We start from the raw sequence: 23,440 nt of genomic DNA on the forward strand, positions 1-23,440 counted from the left end.
TATGGGAAACTTTTCTTGCTATTTTTATATATGCTCCAAAGTTACAATTTAGGATCATTAAGTTCAGCAAGGAGCATGTTTGTGGGATGGGGTGGCTTCCTTAATATTTTTCAAACAGATGGAGGGAGGTTCTCGGTAACAAGATGATGGAGGATGAATGGGAAAAAGCAGCGTGCAAGGTTTCTCTCACCAAGCACTTCAAAGTGCTCGGAGTTTGCATCTAAAAGGACAGATTCAAAAATCAGTGTGGTCTTCTTCTCCACCACTGTGGGAGCTGCGGCTTGGCTTTGCTGTGTACAGAGTTCCAGATTCAAAAACTTACAGTATCCAAAAAGTACCATCAATCAACTAAACTCTGTAATAATGTTTAATAACAGACAAAAACGGTTTTGCAAAAGGTCATCTGAAAGGGTTTTGAGGAAGAAATGTCAAAAGATGTAACTTGTCAACACTTCAACAGTTTGGTGAGAAACAGTTTTGCTTAATGTTTCTGACAATTTTATTTATCTGAGTTGAAAAATGACATAAAACATGAGATTTGAGGGGTTTTTTTTGCTGTAAATTGTAATTGGCAGTACTGTCACCATCTCTTTTAGCTATCATGATAGGCAATTCATAGGGGTCTTTGAATATAAAATGCTATTTCTTTTTTAAAGTAAAGCAGTTCTACTGTACATGTCTTATGCAATGTCCAAAGAAAAGCTTTGATGCAGCTGTTCACTTGCAATTCCTGCTCTTTAGCATAAGCCTTTCTATAGTTTGCCAGAGGAAATGAAATGTTTATTATAAAGCCCGAGGGCTTTTGCAGAGGGGGTTTTGGTGGACTTTTAAAAAGAAAGAAAAAGAGAAAGTTTTCCCTCTCTTTCCTCTCACAACCCACCCCTCAAAAAAAAGAGGTAGCGGTTACTGTCACAGAAGTAAAGGAGAACCAGCAGAAAGAGGAAGAGAATGGGGAAAAATAGTGGATTGGCAGTATAATTATAATTCTGCCTATCTCCTCTACCGTTACTGCTATGTTGGACATGACATTTGTCCAAATAAGCTCAAATAGGTATTTTGGATCGCTCTGCAGCACATGGACGCAGGACCTGCCCACTGTGAGGCTTTACCTCAGATGAATGGACCCTAAATCAGTTCAATCTCTTTCGTGTCCTACTTAGATGGAGGCTGGGTTGATACATTATCCAATTTATATATGTAATGGGGTCAATGAGGAAGGTTAAACTGGGGACTTACAGTTAATCCATGGGAAACCTTTTGTCCTTTAAACTGCAGTGTGTAACTTTTGGGGATTATCCTGCCTCTGTTTGGTCTTTATGAACAGAAAGAACGTGACATTATTTGTATGCTGTGTACAGCGGCATTGTGGAACTGGGCAGGGAAAAGGCACATCTGTCCTTTCTTTGTGTTTTCAGTCAAACTCTAACCTATTTACAGCCATCTTACTTTATGTAGTTGTATTCGTTGGTATAGACATGAATCATAAATCACTTCCTAATCATAAACCCCATTATAATGAGAAACACACAACAAGTTGTTTTGGAGCTGATAGACTTCATTTGTACTGTGAGAACTCATTTGACAATGGTTTGAACGTAGTGGACATTTGTTTGTCTTTAAAAGTTACGTACTACAGTTTTAAACCTATTAGATACTAGACATGCCGTTAGTTCTGCACTGAGAGAAACAACATGTGCCACATCTTAGACTCAAAGTTGGTGTCTCATCAATAAAATAAAACTTTGGCCATGAAAATGACAATGGCTTGCGTCCAGAAGATGTGGACAGGACGCAGTGTCATATGGTCTATGGGCTGGTGGATATAAGGAAAGTTGGCAATTTCCTGTTGCTGCTGTCGCCACAGCGAGTCGGACAATATTCCACTATCAAAACCATCTGAAAATTATTCCTGGGCACAGGCCCAGGCATTGGTACGGAACAGTTTTACTTTACGGGCTGTTAATGGTGGACACTCAAAAATGCACACACCCACAACATGTTTTTTATGTTCAGAGTGGCTGCATGCATAAAAAATGTTGTCCATCACAAATGGCCAATCATGGGAAACTGGGCAATTGGCAGTCCCCATCCTGCTTGTTATATGCACTAGTGTTCAAGAGGATTAAGCTTAGCTTAAGGTTTTTGCTTAAAGGCCACTCTGAAGTCTTAGTTTCAACCTAAAATGTCTTTTTACAACTCTCTCAAGATGTGAGTTGTACAATCAACCATCAAGTCAGTGCGTGCATGTTAAAAGTCCAATTTTAGTCGGACTAAGACAATAATTTGGTTTTCTTAATGTCATGTTAACACATTAGTCCAATTAAAATCAAGCTAGTCTTAGTCGGACTAACATATCTGGATAATGCGATTCATAGTCCCAATACTTCTGATACGCTTAGTCGGACAAGAATCGAACTTGAAATTCTGCTCATACATGCACCCACATTTCCTCCCCAGGCGACGTATAAACTGCAGTACTGTGGTCAGAAATTATACAGTGGCGGCTTTGTTTGGAGTCATGCTTGATCTAATTTGTATCACGATTGACAAGTACAGCAGATACAAAACATACAGAACCACAGCACGATCCATCTTGCCGTTCGCTGTTCGAAAAATTGATTTTCTCCTCCACATGTATACTTGGACTCTATACTGTGTTAGTCAGACTACGGCCTTAGATCCATTAACCTGTGCATGTAAATTGGAGAATTTTCTCTAAACTTCTGATAAACTTTTGGGAGAAGTTCAAGTTCAGCACACAGATGACAGTCATAAAAAATGGAGATCAGGGTTTCTGACCAAATATGAGTTCGAAGAATGATTTGATGAGGTTTTAAGGATGTGGGTTCACACATGAGGTTCAGTGAGTCTTCAAGTCCAAAATCCAACATGTTCGGAGAGAATCTCCCAGTGCAATCTGTAGTTTGGTAAACATTTTTTGCAACCATAAGGCATCATGGGTGCAGCATCTGCTTCATCTCCAGCCACGTTTTGGCAGCATGTGCTTCAAAACCGATCCTGCACCAATGAGCCCCACACACCCAGAGAGAAATAGAAACAGTGGGTTATGAGACTGGAAATCACAGGAAACTGGAATCACAGGAAGTTTCAATGGTGTTAATTACATATGACATATGTTCCATATTTCTGTCAGCTTCTGCCTTTAAGGGTAGCCACAGCGGCTTCAGTGATCCCCATATTTGATTTGGCAAAGGTTTTACTCCGGATGCCCTTCCTGACACAAACCTCCTCCTTTTATCCGGTCTTGGGACCGGCATTAGGAATGGATGTGGTCCCCAGTGGCTGGGTTTTTCTAATCTTAATTTCTGGTAGTAAACTAAGCATCACCTGTATGAAGATGAATGGGTGAACCAGACCACAGACAGTTCTGCTGCAGGCAGTAGACGTATGCTCTTTGACAGGTAGACGTCTGTGTGAGAGTTCGACTTGGTTTAGTCCTGGTATTAACATTCATCCTGAGTTATCCAATCACAGGCATGTTTTGAAGGTCTGACCACTCCTAATCCGCCCTGAATGCATCCTCAGATCTGATCACAGAAACCACATTCAGGGTTGTTTGCCTATAGCCTCATTTCATGAGGAAGCAACCCATCCTACGATTAGAGACTGCTTCTTCAGTTGAGGTTGTCTGACCTGCAGCAGTTTCCGGTTTTTACACTAATCACACTGAAAGGTTAAATTATTTGCAGACCCCGCCACAATATTAACAGCAATATCTATAGATGATTTATTTACTTTTTTCTTATAGATACAATATTTTATGTTACAGCAGTGATAGTAGAGCTTTGATTAACTCAAGCTCCTTGTCTCTTTTTTCTATCTCTCGCATTCACTTACATTCACATACATATACAAACATACTCAGACACATCTGTAGAGTCAAGCTTGTTAAAAAAAACAAATCATGATATCCATGTATTTGAATAAAATGCAGGGACACCAGAGCTGATCATACATGGTCAAAAGAGATGCGTCCAGGACATATTTAATGTGAGGTGAGAACAGTTGGACTTGATTAGACCAGTAAGGATGGATGGTAATACCAGGTCTGAAGACCATCTCTGTGGAGAGGTATGGATAGTGGCCATTAGTGGGGTTCCTCAGGGCTCAGTTTTAGGCCCTCTTCTCTCTCTATCTGCTCCCACTTGGCTCTATATGTATCCATATTTCTATATCAAAAGCTATTTCTTAGGTTTCTTGACAACATAAAGGCTTGGATGGTTCTTAACGTTTTTTAATTGAATGGAAAAAAAAAAAGTGATGGTCTTTGGTGGTACCACTGGGACACCTAATGTAGATCTGGGTCCCTTGGTTCAATATATTAAGCCAACCATGACGAGCCTGGGAGTTAAAATAGACTCAGATCTTAATCAAACTATTTTTTCAATTGAGATAGCCAACCAAAATAAAGCCACTTATGCCTGTCACATCTCAGATGGATTACCGTATTTTCTGCACTATAAGGCGCACTTAAAAGCCTTTAATTTTCTCAAAAAACGACAGTGCGCCTTATAATCCGGAGCGCCTTATATATGGATCAATTGGTAAAGTTTGACTTTATCTGTTTTGTTGACATTCCCTTTAGCACAGCTCCATCTAGTGGATGCATAACGCAACCCCAGTCAAACATTTGACTGCAATATCTTCTATTCTATGCGCCTTATAGTCCGGTGCGCCCTATATATGAAAACAGTTCTAAAATAGGACATTCATTGAAGATGCGCCTTATAATCAGGTGCGCCTTATAGTGCGGAAAATACGGTACTGTATGCATTTTATGCAGAAGTTAGTTGGTTCTCCATCGCTTGTCCTCAGACTGGCACTCCCTAAATGGACTTGCCACGAAATAGAGTGGAATGATCTGCCTCTCTCTTCTTTTGTTTTCTTTTTTCCTTGATCTGTTTTTATTGTTGTTGATTGTTTGGCTGTTTCTTTTATCCACGTTTTTATGTCTTTAATTTATTCACTTGCATCTTATTGCCTCATGGGAGCTTTTATGCCTTATTATTTATTGTGTCTTTTATTTATTATTCTGTACAGCACTGTGGTCCACTGTGGTTGTTTTAAAGTGCTTTACAAATAAAGTTGGCCTGGATTCCTGACCACTTCTGAGTGATGTCAGGATGATGTAGTCAGATGAGTAACAGGCTAATTGGAAGGCTGAAGGGAACTTTACCACAAAACAGCCCAATGATTAGCACCTGTCTTGTTCCATGTCTTCTTGGAGGTAACTGGAAGGTCAGTGGTTCAATCCCTAGCTTGTCTAGGCTGTGTGTCCTTCAGCGAGAGACTCAATCCCAAATGGCAGCGTGTGAATGGGTGTGTCACTTATGCAGTTAGAAGTACCCATATTGAAATAGAAATATTACATATTATTATGATGTAATGTCCATATATATCAAATATGTAATTTAAATGTATATACATATATTACATTTCTGTATTGGATTTAGCACTTTAAGGTCATCGAGGCAACAAAAGAGCTGTTCTGTCAGTGAATACATTTTATTCCTTTATTTCACTTACTCGTCTTCTACCAGTTTCTTCTTTGATATTTTTCTTTTATGGAAAAATTGTATTTCTGGCACAGCTTGGTTTTCCTTTTTTTTCCCTCCCCTTTTTTGGCTTGTATCAGGAAGGAGACAGAGAGACGCTGATTGGGAGGGGGGGCAGAACATCCCCATGATGCAGAAACACTGAGCCTGGTGTAGGAACTGGTTCCACGGTGGGAGTGGATACAGCATCATAATGACCAAGCCAAATATTTGTCTAGTCCATATTCTGAGAGCATAATGAAGTCCTTTTACAGCAGGCATCATTGGAATCTGGACACTGATTTTATGCCAGCGAGGGCAGGTTTCACTAGACCCTGCTGTTTCCACTTAGGCTACCCTGGTCTCTGGTGGCCCAGTCTAAACCCAATACAGAGTCGTGTGTCCAGAATAAGAATGAACTCTGTTTGACGGATGATAAGCAATGAAATCGGAAATTGAATTTAGATTTACTGGGGTGATGAATTGGACATTAAGGTGCAATTTCATAATACTGTGAGTTGAATCAGAACTTGCCAGGAATTTAAAACGAGCGTTTTTTCTCCTACTGTACATGCTGTCGGAGTCCAGTGTTTATGGAGGGAGGAGCTTCACGGTGGAATTTCACAGCGCTCGATACAGCCAATTGCTTTCTCACGTACACATCGACGACCCTGCATACCTGTGCACACTCTTACAGTATATACAAGGTATCGTCTGTGCTCATACTCACACAGGTGTGGACTAACTTCCTAGTGTGCTGCTCCTTTCTGATGGTGCCAAGTTGGTCTTGTGTCAATACACGCTGGCTGCCAAAAAATGTGTCAGGAATGAAAAGAGGCAAAAATCTATACAGCACCAAAGCCGTCTGCTCTTCATCGGCATATTGCAAGTCATGCAGGCGAACTAACCTTGACTGCCACAGGATCCTCATAGAAAAGTGTACAGGACGTTGCTGAAATTAGCAGAGTTGGATGAAGAGCTTTTGACCTTGAATTAGAAAAAAAAGAAAATCTGCAACCTCCCTACAATTTCTCAAAGAAAAACAGAAAAATGACTGAAGGAAGTGGCCATCAATTTAGCTTTTGATACCCAAAAGTGCACAAAGAATTTAAAGTGGTAGTGATAAATCTTGAGAGTATAATTGTTAAACTTTTCCCCTGGCGAAATGTAGTTTTTTTTTGTGAGCTCACTGTTAAGCTTTTGGGACCACATCTTGGTTCACTCTCACAAGCCACTTGTATGTATACAGAGTTTTTACTATACTTGCGTTAAGAACGCGTCTCCTTACGCTGCCCTTTCTTGTTTACATTGACTCAAACAAGCTGGCATAGTTCCACTCCAGGGGTGATTCACAGTATATAAAACATGCAGGATCTCCCTTTCACACAGACACTGATTCTGGACTTTAATCCCAACGCCAAACTCAAGTTTGTGCTTGTACGTTAACTCAAAAAATTGCAGCTGTGTCTTTATATGGCATCTCCATGAGCGCTGGACGTGCATTCATCAACCGGACAGGAACCCAGCTCTAAATCATGATAGTGTGGCTCCATTCAAGCTGGACGTGTAAAAGCATTTGCAAACAAAATCTAAAATATTGGCTTAAAAGCTGATGATAATTAAATGCTGAGTTGACAACCTTTTTCTGCTGCCCCCAAGTGGCCAGAAAAATCAGTTGAGGCCAATTTAAACAAACAAATGTCAACTTTTACACCATATATTGATGGAAAAATAAATGTTAAGAGAAGAAAAATAAACTTTCTAACATTAAGTTATCGCTGTGATTTCTACTAAGATTCAAAATAAGGTGCAGCATAGAGAGCTACAGTAGGATTGTAAAAACGCCAAAAAAGTACTTCACCCTCCCTCTTTTCTTGTATAAAAGCCACTCATTTTAGATAACAGTAAATGAACATAATTGCATCACCAAAATCCACATAAATACAAAAAAAACATTGCAGAAATTAATTCAAAAACATCACATAGAGAGGCCATTCAGTAGGTCTTCCCCCTCACCCCCTGAGCAGGTTATTGTGGCATAATATGAGAAAGCACTATTTTCGAGTGGCTTGTCTCTGTTGTGCCAGCGCTGGAAATGCTTGTGGTGAAAGCATGACAGGGAGACTGAAAAAGACAGACAAAAAGAGTAGAGATTAAAGGAACTGTGGAGAGACGAGGACAGCGGACAAAAGGGGAAGAAGATAGAGGAGTCAGAGTATCACAGATTAAAGACAAACAGGAATAGAAAGAGAATGAAAAAGAGAGCGAGGCGCCTAATTTGTACTGAGAGACAGTAACACGGAGCAGACACAAGCACTGTTTAACCACTTTCCACCTCCGTGTGTGCAACACCAAACCATCCCTATACACAGGGAGGAGGCCAGGAACACAAACAAGTGGACAGAACCACCTGTAAAGGAAAAACACAAACCACAGAGACACTCCACATATACACATATGCTCTTGTGCATTCAAACACAGAAAGAGAGAGAGTCCTGGTATGAACAGTGGTCTTGTGTGTAGTGGAGCTGAGAGAGACAGCACTGTCTGGTACACCACCATCACCTCTGTAACCTCTGGTACTGCCCAGCATGAAAACACACCTACACAGAGGTGACTGTCTTTGGAAGCTATTTATTTGTTTGATGATTTTATGTCGTCACGCTCTGTGAAAACATCGACGCCATAAGTTTACCCAGTTGTGAATGCAAATGGAATCATTTTACATATTTTCCATTATTAATTTATCATTATGAAGGACATGGGGCCCACGGTTGGTATAGTGGTTAGCACTCTCGCCTTTGCAGCAAGAAGACCCGGGTTCCCTGGGTTCGAGCCCTGGTTGGAACAAGGGCCTTTCTGCAAGGAGTTTGCATGTTCTCCCCGTGTGTGCATGGGTTTTCTCCGGGTTCTCCGGCTTCCTCCCACAGTCCAAAAACATACAGATTTGGGGATTAGGTGTGAGTAAATGGTTGTTTGTCTCTATATGTGGCCCTGTGATGGATGGAGCTGTCCAGGGTGTACCCCGCCTATTGCCCTGTCAGCTGAGATAGGCACAGCGACCCTCCAGTGGAGGATAAAGCGGTAGATGATGGATGGATGGATAATGAAGCACATACTGCTTGGGGCGGGGTCTTACTGTACTTACAGTGGTCCAAGTCCGTGGAGAGCTGCTTCGTGTTTCTGCATGTGCGTACATGCTCATGGTCCGTTTTATGAACGTCCGCGTCATTCCACTCGATCTCACGTTACATTTTAGTAGTGACGAGTTGTGTTTCCTTCTGTTGTTTGAGTGCCGAGTTGCACATACGTGGGTACAAGTGGACTTCCGCGGTTAGTCGCAAGTTTCCATGGCTACAGTCTTTTTTTGTTGTCCCCAAACAATAGTGCACAGCCAACTGAACTAGAAAGTGTTCAACAGTCACGGTCCGCGTTGACTCAAACTGTAGGTAAATGCGAATTTGTCCATGTGGATTCGCATTGACCTACGCAGAAAGAGTCAGGTGACCAAACCTACGTCACAGACGCTCTATTGGACCTGGAGACCAATGGAGAGCATGACATGGGGCTTACCTTATGTAACATGTAAAGCAGTATTCAGATAAATGGAATATATAAGGAACATGTTAAGACAAAGTCAAGCCTCATGCTCAGTTTTGTTAATGTCCGTAAGACATTGTAGTGGTTGTTTATGTACAGTAAACTGTAAACACTGATATGCAAACAGCCTGTGTTGCTGTATTACTTTTTCCATTCATCAAAGAACAGTCTTGTGTCCTCACTAGGCCCAGGCCTGCAATTTGGGCTCAAGGCGTGGCCCAGCACCCATTGGGCTGTGTCCGCCCTGAGTACCAGTAATGACCCCTTCCCTATGGGGAGTGTTTGATCTGGGCTGCCTGTGTGCTTCAGCAGGGCCTATTTCTGGAGCGTGGGGGGGGATAAAGGGAGCTTTCAGACATGGTGCCAATGACCATAATTAAGCAGCTTTAAGGGGTGGCAGTGAGCGCACTAGCAAACGCGGAGTTTGTAATTTGGGAGATGGGGGCAGAGTCGCTGTGGCTCATTGGAAGGACATGGGAGGGACGGGTGGCACCCTTCCCTGAAACACAAGGCACAGAGTGTGTGAAGGCGACTGTAAAGAGGATGTTAATGATTTGTGTCCATTAGCACCCGCCTGTGGGGCTGGCTGACCAACGGCCTGAGGGCCAAACACAGAGAGATCACCAAAGCTGACACACGTCCTAATAAGAGTGTCATTTAAAGTGACCTTTCAGCCTTTAAGGCCTCAGAGCGAGTCACTATAGCATCTCCAGCATTCATCTGAACAAGCAGTCTACTAGCGTGCTCGGCTACACTCATTTAGATTTATCGAGTTTAAGGTGGCGTTTAGTTGATAAAATCCTCCTACTTAAGAAATTGTCCACTTATTCTCTTCAAATTGATATAATCACAGTAAAAACAAGATAATAAAATAGTGTTATTTCCTATTTAGAAAATAATCGAGGAGATTATTGGCTGAGGCTTTATTTAGCTTAGCCAATTCCACACCCTGAGTTGGGGCCTAGAATTTCTTTTTGTTTTTATTTTTGGACATTTTAACTAACATGCAGAGTCATAGTAAAATCAGGAATTGACAGTGAGTGATGTTATGTACACAGAGCTGTTTATTCATTTGACAATGTGAAATCAGGGATGAGTTCACCATATTTAGAAGCTATTTTCTCACTTACAACTAATGTGGACTATCCACGCAGAGAATTTAGTCTCACATTTTGAGATTATTATCTAACAAAAAAAAAGGTTAAAAAGTGACGAGACCCTCAACGGCAAAATATGACTTTGTTTCCATCGGAGCGGACGGTCCACAGATGACGCACGCTGTGAACAATTTCCACTGGAAACACTTTCTACTGTCCTTATGTAAACCACCACCTCTTCCAAGTATTTTCAAAGGAACACAAGATGTCTCTCGACGCCGTGTTAAAAGTACATGTTCATGAAACAACGTGACCAGATGTCAGGTGATAATTACTGGCTATTGTGTCTCTGTGCAGGTCTTTGAGAGGATTCTCGCTGACGACGATCCAGTTCCACGACCCCTCTTAAGGTAAGAGGAGCTGATTCAGTGCTCTGGTCCGTTTCCATTGTCTTAATTCACACTGTTCTCTCATATTCAAAACTGGTCAAAGAGGCTGAAGGCCAACCTCTTTAGAAGAATCACAATATCAGCCAGTCACAACATCCTATTAAGACTGTCTAACAATAGTGTTGGTGATCCAAATCATGCTTTAAATAGTGAATATGAACTGTTGTCCATTTCATAGGATCTGACTTAAGCGACTGCAGTGCAGTAACTTTGATGATATTATTCGGTTAAGTCTTTGTAAACAGAAAAAATGTGACATTATTTGCATGCTACGTCCTTTACGTGAAAGCAGGCTCCAGCATCCAGCAAAACTATCAGACCTGTCTGAGGGAGCGTTTGTGTGTATACACCGGCAGCACAGGGGACAAGAAGAGTTGTCCCCATCAAACTGTTGAATAACAGTTACTATCTATCTATCTATCTATCTATCTATCTATCTATATATCTATCTATCTATCTATCTATCTATCTATCTATCTATCTATCTATCTATCTATCTATCTATCTATCTATCTATCTATCTATCTATCTATCTATCTATCTATCTATCTATCTATCTATCTATCTATCTATCTATCTATCTATCTATCTATCTATCTATCTACTCTTAGAAATAAGGGTTCCAAAAGGGTCCTTCTACAAGGGCTGAGGTTCTACCTGGAACCATTTGCTTCTGAAAACCCCTTTCCTGAATAAAGGGTTTTAAAGGGTTCTTGGTGGAACCCTCCAAAAGGGTTCCAGGTGGGACCTTTATAAAAAGGTTCTACCTGGAAACAAATAAAGGTTCTCCTATGAGGACAAGCTGAAAAACCTTATATGGTTCTACTTAGCTTACTAAGTAGAACTTACTTCTACTTTTATTTCTAAGGGTGTATCTATCTGTGTATCTATCTATGTATCTGTTTCTACACTCTCACACTTTATTTCATTCTATCTATCTATCTATCTATCTATCTATCTATCTATCTATCTATCTATCTATCTATCTATCATCTTACTTCATAGGTTGGCTCCAAAAAGAGTGCGCTCTTTCCGGGTAATTAGTCTGTATGTGTTACTCCTTCAGTATTTTTGCTTACTGAGAACATTTTTAAAAAGCTCCTTCATATTTTCAGACTTTTATCTCCACATGATTGTGAGACACACACCAGTCATGGAGCTGATAAGCTCTCTGACCTCACGTCTCTGACTCCACACTCTCTCTCTCCATGGAGCACGGTCACAGACAAACGGAGGAGCGTCCCTGGAGCAGCTGTAGGTGTCTCTGTTTGCTTGTTTCTGTCCGTGTCAGCGTGGGTTCATTCATCTGGTGGAGAGCAGAGCGTGGGGGCTTTTGGGTCGGATCCATGAGGTCCACCCCCTTGGAGTAGGCGTGTAGTTGCTCGACACAACCGCTGGGTTTTTTTTGTAACACGACACCTGAGCGTGCGGTACGTTTACCATCGCTTTACCCACAGAAAGAGTATTTAAAAAGGAAAGGGATGAGTCCAGCGCTCCTGACTCCGTCACCCCCTCCTGAAAAAACTCCGCTTTCTCTCCGGCTGGCTGCGCGGCCCTCGATCTGGATCGGCATAAATGAATGAAACACAAGGGAATATCGGCAGACAATCGCACCGGAAAACTCTCTGTCAAACCAGCCTGCCAGGAGGAATTTATGTCGGGCTTGACAGGCAACGCAACGTGACTTTTTCCCTCTGGAAGTTCATCACGAGCTTGTCAAATGCGTAAAGCGGCCGCCGGTGTCTTCTGCCCCTCTTTGCAAAAAGGAGTCACGCTGTGATTAACGGATCAGGTTTTTGACTGCCAGGACAAATGAATACAAATGAATTTAGGCACCCGAAGGAGAGATTGCAGAACCTCTCATCTAGACACAAAGTAAGTGACAGTTTGTTGTGATTGTTTTTGTGTGTGTGTGTGTGTGTGTGTGTGTGCGCGCTGGTGAGGAGAGGATGTTGGAGCTGTGCGTGTTCACTGTTGTACCTGTGGCTGGATGGGCTCCAGCACTGATGCATACGCTTTATTTACACCATTTGTCATGTTTTGATGACTGGACTGTTTTTTTGTAACCCAAACACACATTATTCTTTATTAAATTGCAGAAAAAATGCTATATGGCAAACTTTTTTGTCTATATTTTTTTTTACACAAGACGCACATGATGTTAGTTCGTTAAAGCGTTTTGAAGTCTTAAAAGGATGCAGACCCCTAAGTGGTGTTTACAAAACGGACCCATATGATGCAGAACATGCAATTATTCGCACCTGTGCGCTTTTATTAGAGGTTTGTCTGCATCCTCCGTGCTTTCCTAGTTAGTTCAAATGAACTTCAGACAAATGACTTCACTTCTTTAAAGAGGAGAACTCTTTATCACCCACTTATCAACTGAAATGCACGAGAACACATCTGCCCTGTGATGGTGACACACAGTCCAGATGTTGAACGTGTTTACAGCACAGATTCTCACAGACAGTCAAAAACTCATCGGGCCGTGATAATAAATGGACCTTGGTTTCGAGTTGGCTCCAGCATGAAGCCAAGCCAGCTGCTGCACAAGTGTATGACAGTGATGCATTCATTCATTCGCTGGTTCGCCCACTCATGCAAGCGTTATTCTTATATTAAATCAATATTTGGAGTTATTGGTAATAGTGCAGACAGTGGATGATGCAGTAATCAATGAAGTTAAATGACAAACTTTTTCTATTAAAACAATATTTTTCTAAATGGTGTCAAATAAACACACATATGTACAGAAATCACACGTTAAGAAAGATAATCGGTGACTTTTTAGTCACCAATGGAGTCATGGATCAACAGTGATAAGATGTCTACCTGTAATGTGTCAGCTGAGCATCATTCCCCACATGTCCACATGGTGTCGCCCTTTATGTCCGACTCCTGCTTCTTTCTTTTTTTAAACATCCAGGTACTCACTGATGTACTTGGATCTTAAATGATATTCACAGCCAAACAGACACTTTTCAGTCAGGCATTTTAATATGCATGTATACTTTGTTTTTGTTGTTTTTGGAGTGGTACAGTTCAGTTAAATCTCCTCTCGGACAGAACAATAGTCAGAACAAGGCTGGTGTTTGTGAAAGCAGAAACTGGTCATGAAGCAAACGGTCTTAAGTGAGAGATTAGTTGATTGCGGTGAAACAGTTCACCCTTTGGAATTTTCCACTGTGTGTGTGTGTGTGTGTGTGTGTGTGCACTCAGTCAGGGGGCAGGGTAGGATCACCTTTGGGAAATCCTTTCAGGGAATCAGTGAGTAGTTGTCCAAGCTTGCAAAAAGAATATCTACTGGCTTCTCAGTGGCTGTTTCTTCTTCTTTCTTTCTTTTTCTTTTCTACTAGCCTGCAGACAGACTGCTGTTTGAATGTGGAGAGGGGGCGGTGATGGTTTTTGGGGTTGAAAGGTTAGAATCAAAGTTTGGATAATGGGGGAGAAAGACATAAAGATGTGATGGCAAAAAAACAAGTTTTTTTTATAGATGCACAACAGTTCACTCGCCTGGAGGGAACACGCAGTTTATAATCTAAGGATGATATAATGAGGCATGTGGTGGAACTTCTTTGCTACTCAGACATCGTGAAGACACTAACAAACATCCACTTTGACTGTCTCTGTCTCGCTCTCCATTTGTTATTGCTCAGTCACACAGTGTCCTTCACTTCACATTTTTTGATAGCAGACATATCTGCTAATGAGTAGAGAAAGATAGATAGAGATCAGCCGTACAGAGACCCCCCCCATCCTGTCTTTGAAATGTGAGTTTGGTAACCCACAGCACAGTGAATAGGTTAGATTGTGACTAAGGGAGTGTTGTAATGTCCACCAAGTCTGTATTTTGTCCACTCATTCAGAATTCCCCCTGAGTTTCATACGTTAACGTTTCAGTATGAAATAAAAACCAGACAGTCAGTTCCACTCATTTAAATGTCCACTCTGCACAATTCAACACTGCTTTAACTCATCCAAAGAAAATGATCATGCCCTGCCACTTAAATGGCACCTGAGTGCAAATCTAAACAAGCAATGGGTCATTTAAAAAAAAAAAAAAAAAAAAATGAAACGGCACTGCTTCCCTTGAAAGGTGATCCAGCTTTGACAGATGTAAACAGGGCAGAATGAGTATTTGCTGCAGTACAACAACAAAAAAATCCAACAACTCTGCTTTCATGACTCATCTTTTTAAAAAAAGTGGATCTCTCTTCAGCTGATAAGCAATGCACTGCAGCCAGGAACGTCTGGGAGATTTCGCACAGTCTCACACACACACCCATGCCCAGACTCAGACACACTCATCCTGAGTAACCACAGCCAGCTGTGTGTGTGGGGTTGATCTAGCTGTATTTTTTTTTTTTTTTTTTTTAAAAGCAGAGCCAGGAGAGCAAGAGACATAGACACCACAAACACACATCCACTTACATATGATCACACACTAGTCGTCTTCAAATCAATTTGAAACCCACTTTACATCTTTTTTTTTTTTCATTTTGTTATAATCGAGAACACAGTACAATCACTGTATATGTCAGCAAAAATCACAATCGCAGTGTGTCTGGAGTTTTTATAGATAAAGAAAACAACTGTTTCCTGTCCGGATGTTCATATTTTGCCCAGAATAGAGCAGGTAAATATGTTTGTTTACTCAATAGTTAGTCTTTCCCACATTTCTGTATAGTTCATGCCTTTGGCCCTTGCCCGTGTCTGCCTCCTTCCCTGCGGTTGTCCAGCCACAGCTGCTATACACATTTCCTCCCCCCTGACTTGTGTGACCATGTGTGTGTGTGGAGATTGTCTCCAGTGGTAAACAGTGGCTCCCCTGCCTGTCACCAGATCCCGGTCCCCCACTGAGTGCTCCATCCACTTGCCAATCAGTCTCCTTATAGATTTACTGCACACCTGGATGTGGTGAGGGTGTTGAGAGAGACCATTTTCTTTTTGTTTAGTGCGTGTGTGTGTGTTGGTTTTTGGAGAGTAGGGTTGATGGATAAGTCTACTGTAGTATTATGTCTTACAAGCCACAAATTGAAGCTCTCCTTCTGTGTGTGTATGTGTGTGTGTGTGTGTGTCTGTGTCTGTGTTTTGGAGAGAGCTGCTCTGAGTTGTAAGTGCTTTTGCAGAATCCACTTCCCATTTTTGATTCACATATCAGTTGCAAGGCATATGGTTTTCTCGAATCTGTGTTTTGGGACAGGATGCAAAAGCTGTGATTTCCAGATCCTTTCCATGTCCGCCAGTCATACTGAAAACATCAATTTTGCAATCGCACTCTGTGTTTACGCGTAAGACACATGCCATGGATTTCATAATCATAGCTGCTTTGTCTGTTCCTGGGTCAAATTCAAGTACTTCAGAGGACTGCTACCACTTTGTAACAAGGCGTTCTATCTGCAATTTAACAAAAAGAAACAATAAACACTTGACTTATACATCTTATATTAACCATATCCTGTTAGAAAATGTACAAAATGACTTTGTTAAACATCAGCTATTGCATGATTTAGTGCTGTGTCAGTGCTGTGTCTGTTTCTAATGGCCTGTCCTCTCTTCCCCCAGGAGAGCCCTATTGCTCTGTACCGTATTATATTGTACTTGTTACCTGGGACTTACACAAGTACACTCTGAAGGTAAGGCATGGCTTCCACTCATCTTTTATTCAGTCACTTCACTTTCTCACCTCTCTCTTCTGTGCTGAAATGTTTATCAGTGGGAAAAAATGTAAAAAAAAAATAATAAAAATATGGGAGCACTGGGGGACTTTAGAGTTATTTTTTGCCTGCTTGGTCATAGTCCAATTACGTAAAAACTTTGCTATGGGAATTGGGCCGACGGTTGTCATGACAACAGCTGTTGAGTAAGTTGAATGAGCAAGGGAGTGATCATACATGGTTAGCTGTTTTAAAGAGAAACAACCCTGAATAGACTTGTGGGCTTTTCAGTGTAGACGGGGATGGAATAGTCTCTGTTCCGACAACAATCAATATTTTTACATTTATAACAATCCATATCTGTTTCTGTCATAGTCCAGTATATAAGAATTAGTGACATCTAATGGTGAGACTTCTCCCTTTCCTAAAAGTGTCAGGAACTACGGTGGCCTTTGTGTACCTGAAAACAGCACAATTCACTCTTTCCACTATTACTGCAGATTTCTTTTTCTTCTTTGTTGAGCAAAGTGTAGGAAGCTCCTGCTCCCAGTTGACATAGGGCGTAATGCAGGGTATACCTGGACAGGTCAACAGTCCATCGTGGGGCCTACACGCTCACACCTAAAGTCAATTTAGAGTCACCAATTAAAGGCGCCATATGTAAGAATGTGGCCAAAAACGGTTACTACACTCAAATTCAAAATACCGAGGTCTTTTAGGTTTCGTTTTCTCCGCCATTGTAGCTCAGATGTAACTGGCAACCTGTGGTTGCTCGGCAGCTGAGGCTCTACAGGCTGCAATGATTGGTAGATGGCGATAGGTGGCGCCACATGCCAAAACATGATTTCAAAACATAAACATGATTTGCGGTCTGCAAAAGATGTTTTTTTATGCAAATATTTTGGCTGTACTGTTGTTGTTGGTGAGTTCAGTTTGTTATATGAACATTATTCCTGACATATTAGGAGGATTTTATGGCTGGTTGCTTTAGATTAATTACATAATGCACCTTTAACCATTTTTTTTGGGGACTTGTGGAAGGAACCTAGAGAACCTGGACAAAACCCATGCACACACGAAGAAGAAGAAGAAGATGCACACTCCACACACAACCAGCAACCTTCCTTCTCGCCATATGCTCCACTTAATATTCACTTCTTAATGTTTCACACTGGACAATGGCTGTATACTTCCTGTTTAGCTTCCAATGAGAGAAGACAGTGCAACATATACATACCTACGAACGTAACCACGTTCATCAACTGGACAAATAAAAACTCATCTTCACTGATAATGTTGCTTCATGTTCCAAAGTACAGTGCTGTGCTAAAAAAAACAATGTAGTGCCACCTCATTATATGCCAATGTGTTAGTGACAACTACTCCCATTCTGTTATTAGGAGCAGTGTTGGCCGAGTAATGAAGCACATATTTTGATGGTTTTTGTCTCCCCTGTACTGGTACAGTGTTGCCAGGCATCTTGCCAGCGTCTGTGACCAGTGATGAAAAGTACAGTTACAGTCCAGTGACTTGGCCCCTTCTCTCCTTTAGTTACTATGATTGAGTCCGACAGGGCCACAGAGTTCAATAGGCCCAACGTGCAGTGACTGAAAACTGACTGCAGGCAGAACCCATTATCATCTCAGTTAATTACTACAAGGTTAAAACCTTTTTAACAATTCAAATTGTTATTGTTATATGGCCTCTCTTATAAGCTATGTACAGTAAAAGCCCACATCTGTTATTTTATGTGACAGTTTATTACATTTACCACCTCCTTCCCCACGACAGACCTTGGAAAAATATATCACTTTGACAAAACTCCCTGCGCTAAATGGAAATGAAAGGGGCTACTGTTATAACAGCTGAGCTGGTTTCAGGCTCCGATTGAGCTACTTGGTGTCAGTCAAATCTGGTACCAATATCGAGGACTACAATGACTGCTGGTGCTTGAGTCGGCATGTCAGTAAAGCAAGCACTGAAGGTGTTCATCATTTGTGCTCAAAGAACTTTTCAACAGACAATTCCTCTCAGTGAAACTTTAACGGACATCGATCGAGAGTATTTTGGTCCTGAAACAGTAGCCTTGCTCCTCACGCTACCATCACAACCCTTTGGGATCAGACAGGAAGCAGGCAAGAGGAGTGCCAAGATGCATTTAGCTCTGTCTGACAACCCTGCAATAGGAGCAGTGTTCTACAAAGCATCGCTCTCAGGGTCATTGGTACACAGTTTGTACGGCACTCTCTCAGATTATTTTATTTTGAAAAACGGTCAGTTTTGGTGTATTTAGTAGGAAGTGTACGCAGCAGGGTAAACACTCTAATACTTTCACATTGGGGTATGATAACACAGTTTCAGATCATATTTTTTTCCTGGTAATTTATCAGCAGGCAACTCATTTAACTACATACAACATTCTCCATCTCTCACCCCACATTCTATGTGTTTATCTATTTCCAAATACATAAGAACGCCAAAAACAAGTCTCTGATTTAAATTGTGTGAGAACACCAAGAATGTCCGCTTCGCGAGAGTGTTGTTGTAAGGATGATTTTTCTTGTAGAAGTAATATCATAAAAGGCTGAGTGCAGACTAGAATAGTGTTGGCTAGTTCGAGAGGGATTATTGGAGTGTGTTTGATTGTATCGGTGACTTCATCGTCTGCTGGGGATAACATTTCAGAGTGAAGAGCCGTGGATACTCTTTCTGTCCTACTTCAGTTATTTGGCACAGAGCGGGGCAATGGACTTCAGCCATGTGTTAAACACTAGCCCGTGTGTGTGTTCGTCTCCACACGTCGTGTTTTAAATCTAAAACCAAATATGGTTAATGTACACTCCGTGATAGTGCAAGTGGTATTCAAATAAAGAAGTTTGGAGACGGCGGTCTATGTTCAGAAGAGTTCACTTGTACATGTAATGCACCCGCTGCTTCGCTGCCAAATCCTGTTGTCCCTCACTGCAGAGGAGACCACACAGAGAGGGTGTGCAGGGTGGATGGGTATCCACCAAACCTCATGCAGGTCTTGTTTCGTCAGCATATTTTTTTGAAGCCCTGATATTTTGCGGGCAAGAGGGAAAGTGTTACAGTCCACAGAGCATGAAAAACTATAATGGTGCTATGGCACGGCTACGTTTAGGTAATATTCCACCATGCCAAAAATGAATGATTTATAGGTTGTTGCAGGAGCACAATGTTGAAATCAAATCAATGTTTGATCAAACGTTTTCTCTTATGCATTACTAGCAGTCAATAATTCCAGTACCAAAATATACATGTGAACATTCTGAGATATTTCCTCCCTCAGGTCCAATCATTAGTCCCATTGCTATGCCAGATATCGGGTTCCTGTTCAGCAGTTGTATAAGAAAAACTTTCCGTGCAGTCATATATTTCCAAAGTGTGACGCCCTGACAGTGGGTCTAATGAAGTAAGCCTTGTGTTATAGAAAGACAAGCATCTTATTGAAGTCCTCTCTCTCTAGCTCTTCTCGCAACTGTCAGGACTTTCCATCTGTCCTTTCCCCCCCTCATACTTCCCACTTTTGTCTTCTCGTCATCATTGCATGTCCAGTACTCTGTCTTTCCATGAGCAGGGCTTCTACACACATGTCCCCATTAAACAAGGCCAGTCACAGGTCAGCCGAGACAAAAGGAAGATGGTGAGGGGTCCGAAGTCTGAGATCACAGGTCATGTCGAGAAACACTGGGACGACTGAGACCGAAATGCTCTGCAGAGAGTCAAAGTTGGCTGAAAGTTTAGAAACTCTATTCAGACTTGAGACGGGGACATGTTGCGCTGACTGGCAGTGATTGTCCAAAACACACTTTCTCGATGAGGACAGAGAGGAGACAAAAGCCCATGTCCTTTAATTCATCGATCTGCTACAGCCATAAAACAAAGAGGCCTTGCCTTGACATCAATGCAGCAAAGTTTTCCGTCATGCATACTTTAACGCATGTTAACAAGCTTGTACATTTTCCTATTGGTGTGGAATTTTGATAAAAAATTAGCATTTAGAGCCTAAGCTCTGCTGCACCTAGTGGTTCAAAATGCACAAACTCAGTAAAAACTTCTCTTTGCCTCACACGGACTGTGTTGGCCAGATGATTGCCAAGTAAGGATTAGGTTCTTTTAACCCGATAGTGTGTTCTCGGTACCTTGACTGAGCCCCTTCACGATTACAAGCAAAATCTTGGCACGTTCTTTGAATATCATGCATTATTTTCTCTCCGTTGCATGTATATCACCTTGATAATCAGCATAACAAGCAAGAAACAAACTTTCCACGTTCAAGTGTGTGTCGATGAAAAAGCAGAACCATGACAGTATGGCATGTAACTGAACAAAGACAGTTAGGTAAAAAAAAAAAAAGTAGGTAAAGATTATAAAATCTTTTGAAACTACCCTGTTAAAAGGTTCAAGTGTGGCCACATGAGTCTTACATTTTGGTCCATAAAGAATTTCAGGCATAGCAATAAACATATGTGGGGATGTTTGTTGTCTGCATGCTTAAAGCTGTTTTAGCCTTTGCGAGAGTCGTACAATCAAGTTTACGCCACAACGTGTCATGCTGGAGAGAGACACCAGTGTCCAAACCATTGACATTTGAAACAAAATTCACCACACCTCTGCAGCATCTACCCACAGCGATAGTTTGAACCAACCGACAAAGACTATTCCACGATCCATGGCTGTGAGCCTAGTTTTATGTCTGTCTGGAACTATGCATAGTCATTTATTATGGCCTAAGGTTGCAATAAACAGCATACAGAAGCAGTTTGGTGTCCTCAAAATGTGTGCAGTTTATTTGTTTTTCTTTATATCAGCTTCAGTTTTAAATTAAATCAGTTTTTCCCTCTCTTGACTCTTCAGTGTAAAAGGCTCAATTTCTTTGCAAAATGCTTTTCTTTGTTGCTGACATGATGCAAGGCTATAGTGTTGCTATGCATGTGTTGTCCTCATTTGTTAATGGGACGTTTTTGATCCAGCCAAAAGATGGATAAAAAGCCTCTTCCTTTTTCTCGTCTCGATATCTTGATAAGATGTTTAATAACTTGCCTCGACATGATTGCCATCATTCATATATACTGTATTGTTTGTAGGTATGTCCACTGGGAAAACAGATTGCTCTGCTATTGTCTTTGATGAAAATGTCCCCTTCCCATTTATGCACATAAAGATTTATGAAAGAGGAAGTCCTGGATAATGTATATCCAAAGCCATCTGGTAGGAAATACAGTACCCGTGAGAAAAGAATGCTGCATATTGAACTGGATAAAATATTAAAGGAATGATCAGGGCTCAGGAAAAAAGTGATGGTCAGAAGGGTGATGTGAGGTCCACAAACCTCAAAAATTAATTTATCCAGGTTTAAGGAGAGCACACACTTTTTGTCTACTGCACTGATGTGTGATCTTCATAAACAAGCATTTGTTCCTTTCTAACACTGCTCTCCCCTTCATCTAGATGTGGACATCCTCCAAAAGTTGGGGCTTAAGGGAGAGAAGCCGTCTCGCTCTGTGCCAGCAGGGGTCATTCCATTCAGATCAGGGATCATCATCAACCAGCGTGCGCACATTGATGCTCCACTACGCTCACTCTTCCCAGCAGCCGTCTGGCCCAACCTGGCACTGGTCCTGAGTGTGCGCTCGCATCGAATCAGCAGTGCTTTCCTCTTCAGTCTGCTGTCAGACCGCAGGAAGCTTCTTCTTGGTCTGCAGCTTGTTCCAGGAAATCTGGTCCTTCACACGGGACCGAACACCTCAGTGGCACTGCCTTATGAGCCACATGATGGCCAGTGGCACCAGCTTGCAGTTGGAATAAATGGACGGAGAGTGACTCTATATGCCTCCTGCGGAGAGCAGAGTGTCCATGCAGACTTTGGGTGGGACAGTGATGAAGGACTGGCTCCAGAGCTCCAGAGCTCCTTCCTGCTGGGGCGAACAAGTCAGCAACAAGCCTCAGCACACTTTGAAGGAGCCATCTGCCAATTTGATCTGGTCCCTTCTGCACAGGCAGCTCACAACTACTGCAAGTACATTAAGAAACAGTGCAGGGAAGCTGACACATATAGGCCTAACCTTTCTCCCCTGCTGCCAATCCTACCACGAGAAGCAAACGTCACAGCTACAGCTGCTACTCCTAAACGTAGTAGCCCTGAAAAGGTCAGGAAACCCACAAGGCTGAGCCTTGCCAAGAGTGTTGCCGCTGCTGCCTCAGCCGTCAGAGTTGTGGCCTCCCCCCAAAAAATAAAGCCCACTCCCGGGATAATTCCTACACCCCTGCTGGTAACTGAGATGCCAGTCACAGTCCAGCTTGGTTTAGCCTACCCACTTCTGAACACCAGGACCCAAACTGTCACACCGCCACTCAGGACAAGAATACCCCCCACAAAACCACAAACCCCAAGACCCACCACTTTTAAAACTTCAAAACAGAAACCCTCCAAGCCTACTGCCCCAAAGCCAACTCCTCATAATAGCCCCAAAAAGACAACTGCAAGAAACGACAACAAGAAAAAGCCGACTATTCCAGCCGCCACCAGCACCAAACCCGCCAAGACAAAACCTAACTCTGCTGTGTCAAACCAAGATGCAGTTCCAAAGAAACCACAGCCCACCACAGCCAAAAAGACAGTTCTCAATCCTAAAGCCACTCCATTCAAACCCAAAGCAAATTCTGTCAAAGTTGTCCCCTCTAAACCAACATTATCCAAAGTCAACCCCTCAAAATCAACAATCTCCAAAAGTACCGTCACCAAAACCTCCAAGCCAACTTCCAAACAGGTCACCAAGCCAACGAAGCAGGTCAAAACAACCAAGGCTCCGGTCACCCCACCACCTACCAGACCTTCATTCAACACTGTAACACCTCCTGCTACTGATGGCTTCCAGAGCTGGGAGGTGCCACCCACTCAGTTCTCCCTGCTAGCTGGACCTGTTGGAGAGAAAGGAGAAAAAGGCCCACCGGTAAGAAACTCTCGTCTGTTGGGTTGGTTATGTGAGAGTGTTTGTGTGAATGTGTTAGGAAAAAGTAAAACAACAAATACATTAGCAGCATACACAAATACTGTAGGC

General features: G+C 42.0%; 1 protein-coding gene across 1 annotated transcript in view; it reads left to right on the forward strand.

The window, feature by feature from the left end:
- Positions 1–12,523: 12,523 nt before the first annotated feature.
- col27a1a (collagen, type XXVII, alpha 1a) overlaps positions 12,524–23,440 on the forward strand; it is a gene marked incomplete at both ends in the record, with an annotated part of 67,683 nt that continues 56,766 nt past the window's right edge. The window contains 3 exons of the mRNA XM_083900108.1: positions 12,524–12,576; positions 16,267–16,337; positions 21,831–23,332. Coding sequence (XP_083756234.1) covers positions 12,524–12,576; positions 16,267–16,337; positions 21,831–23,332 — 1,626 coding nt within the window. The remainder of the gene's footprint in view (positions 12,577–16,266; positions 16,338–21,830; positions 23,333–23,440) is intronic.

Source organism: Microchirus variegatus (assembly GCF_963457635.1).
Source record: "Microchirus variegatus genome assembly, chromosome: 1".
NCBI classification, from domain to species: Eukaryota; Metazoa; Chordata; class Actinopteri; order Pleuronectiformes; family Soleidae; genus Microchirus; species Microchirus variegatus.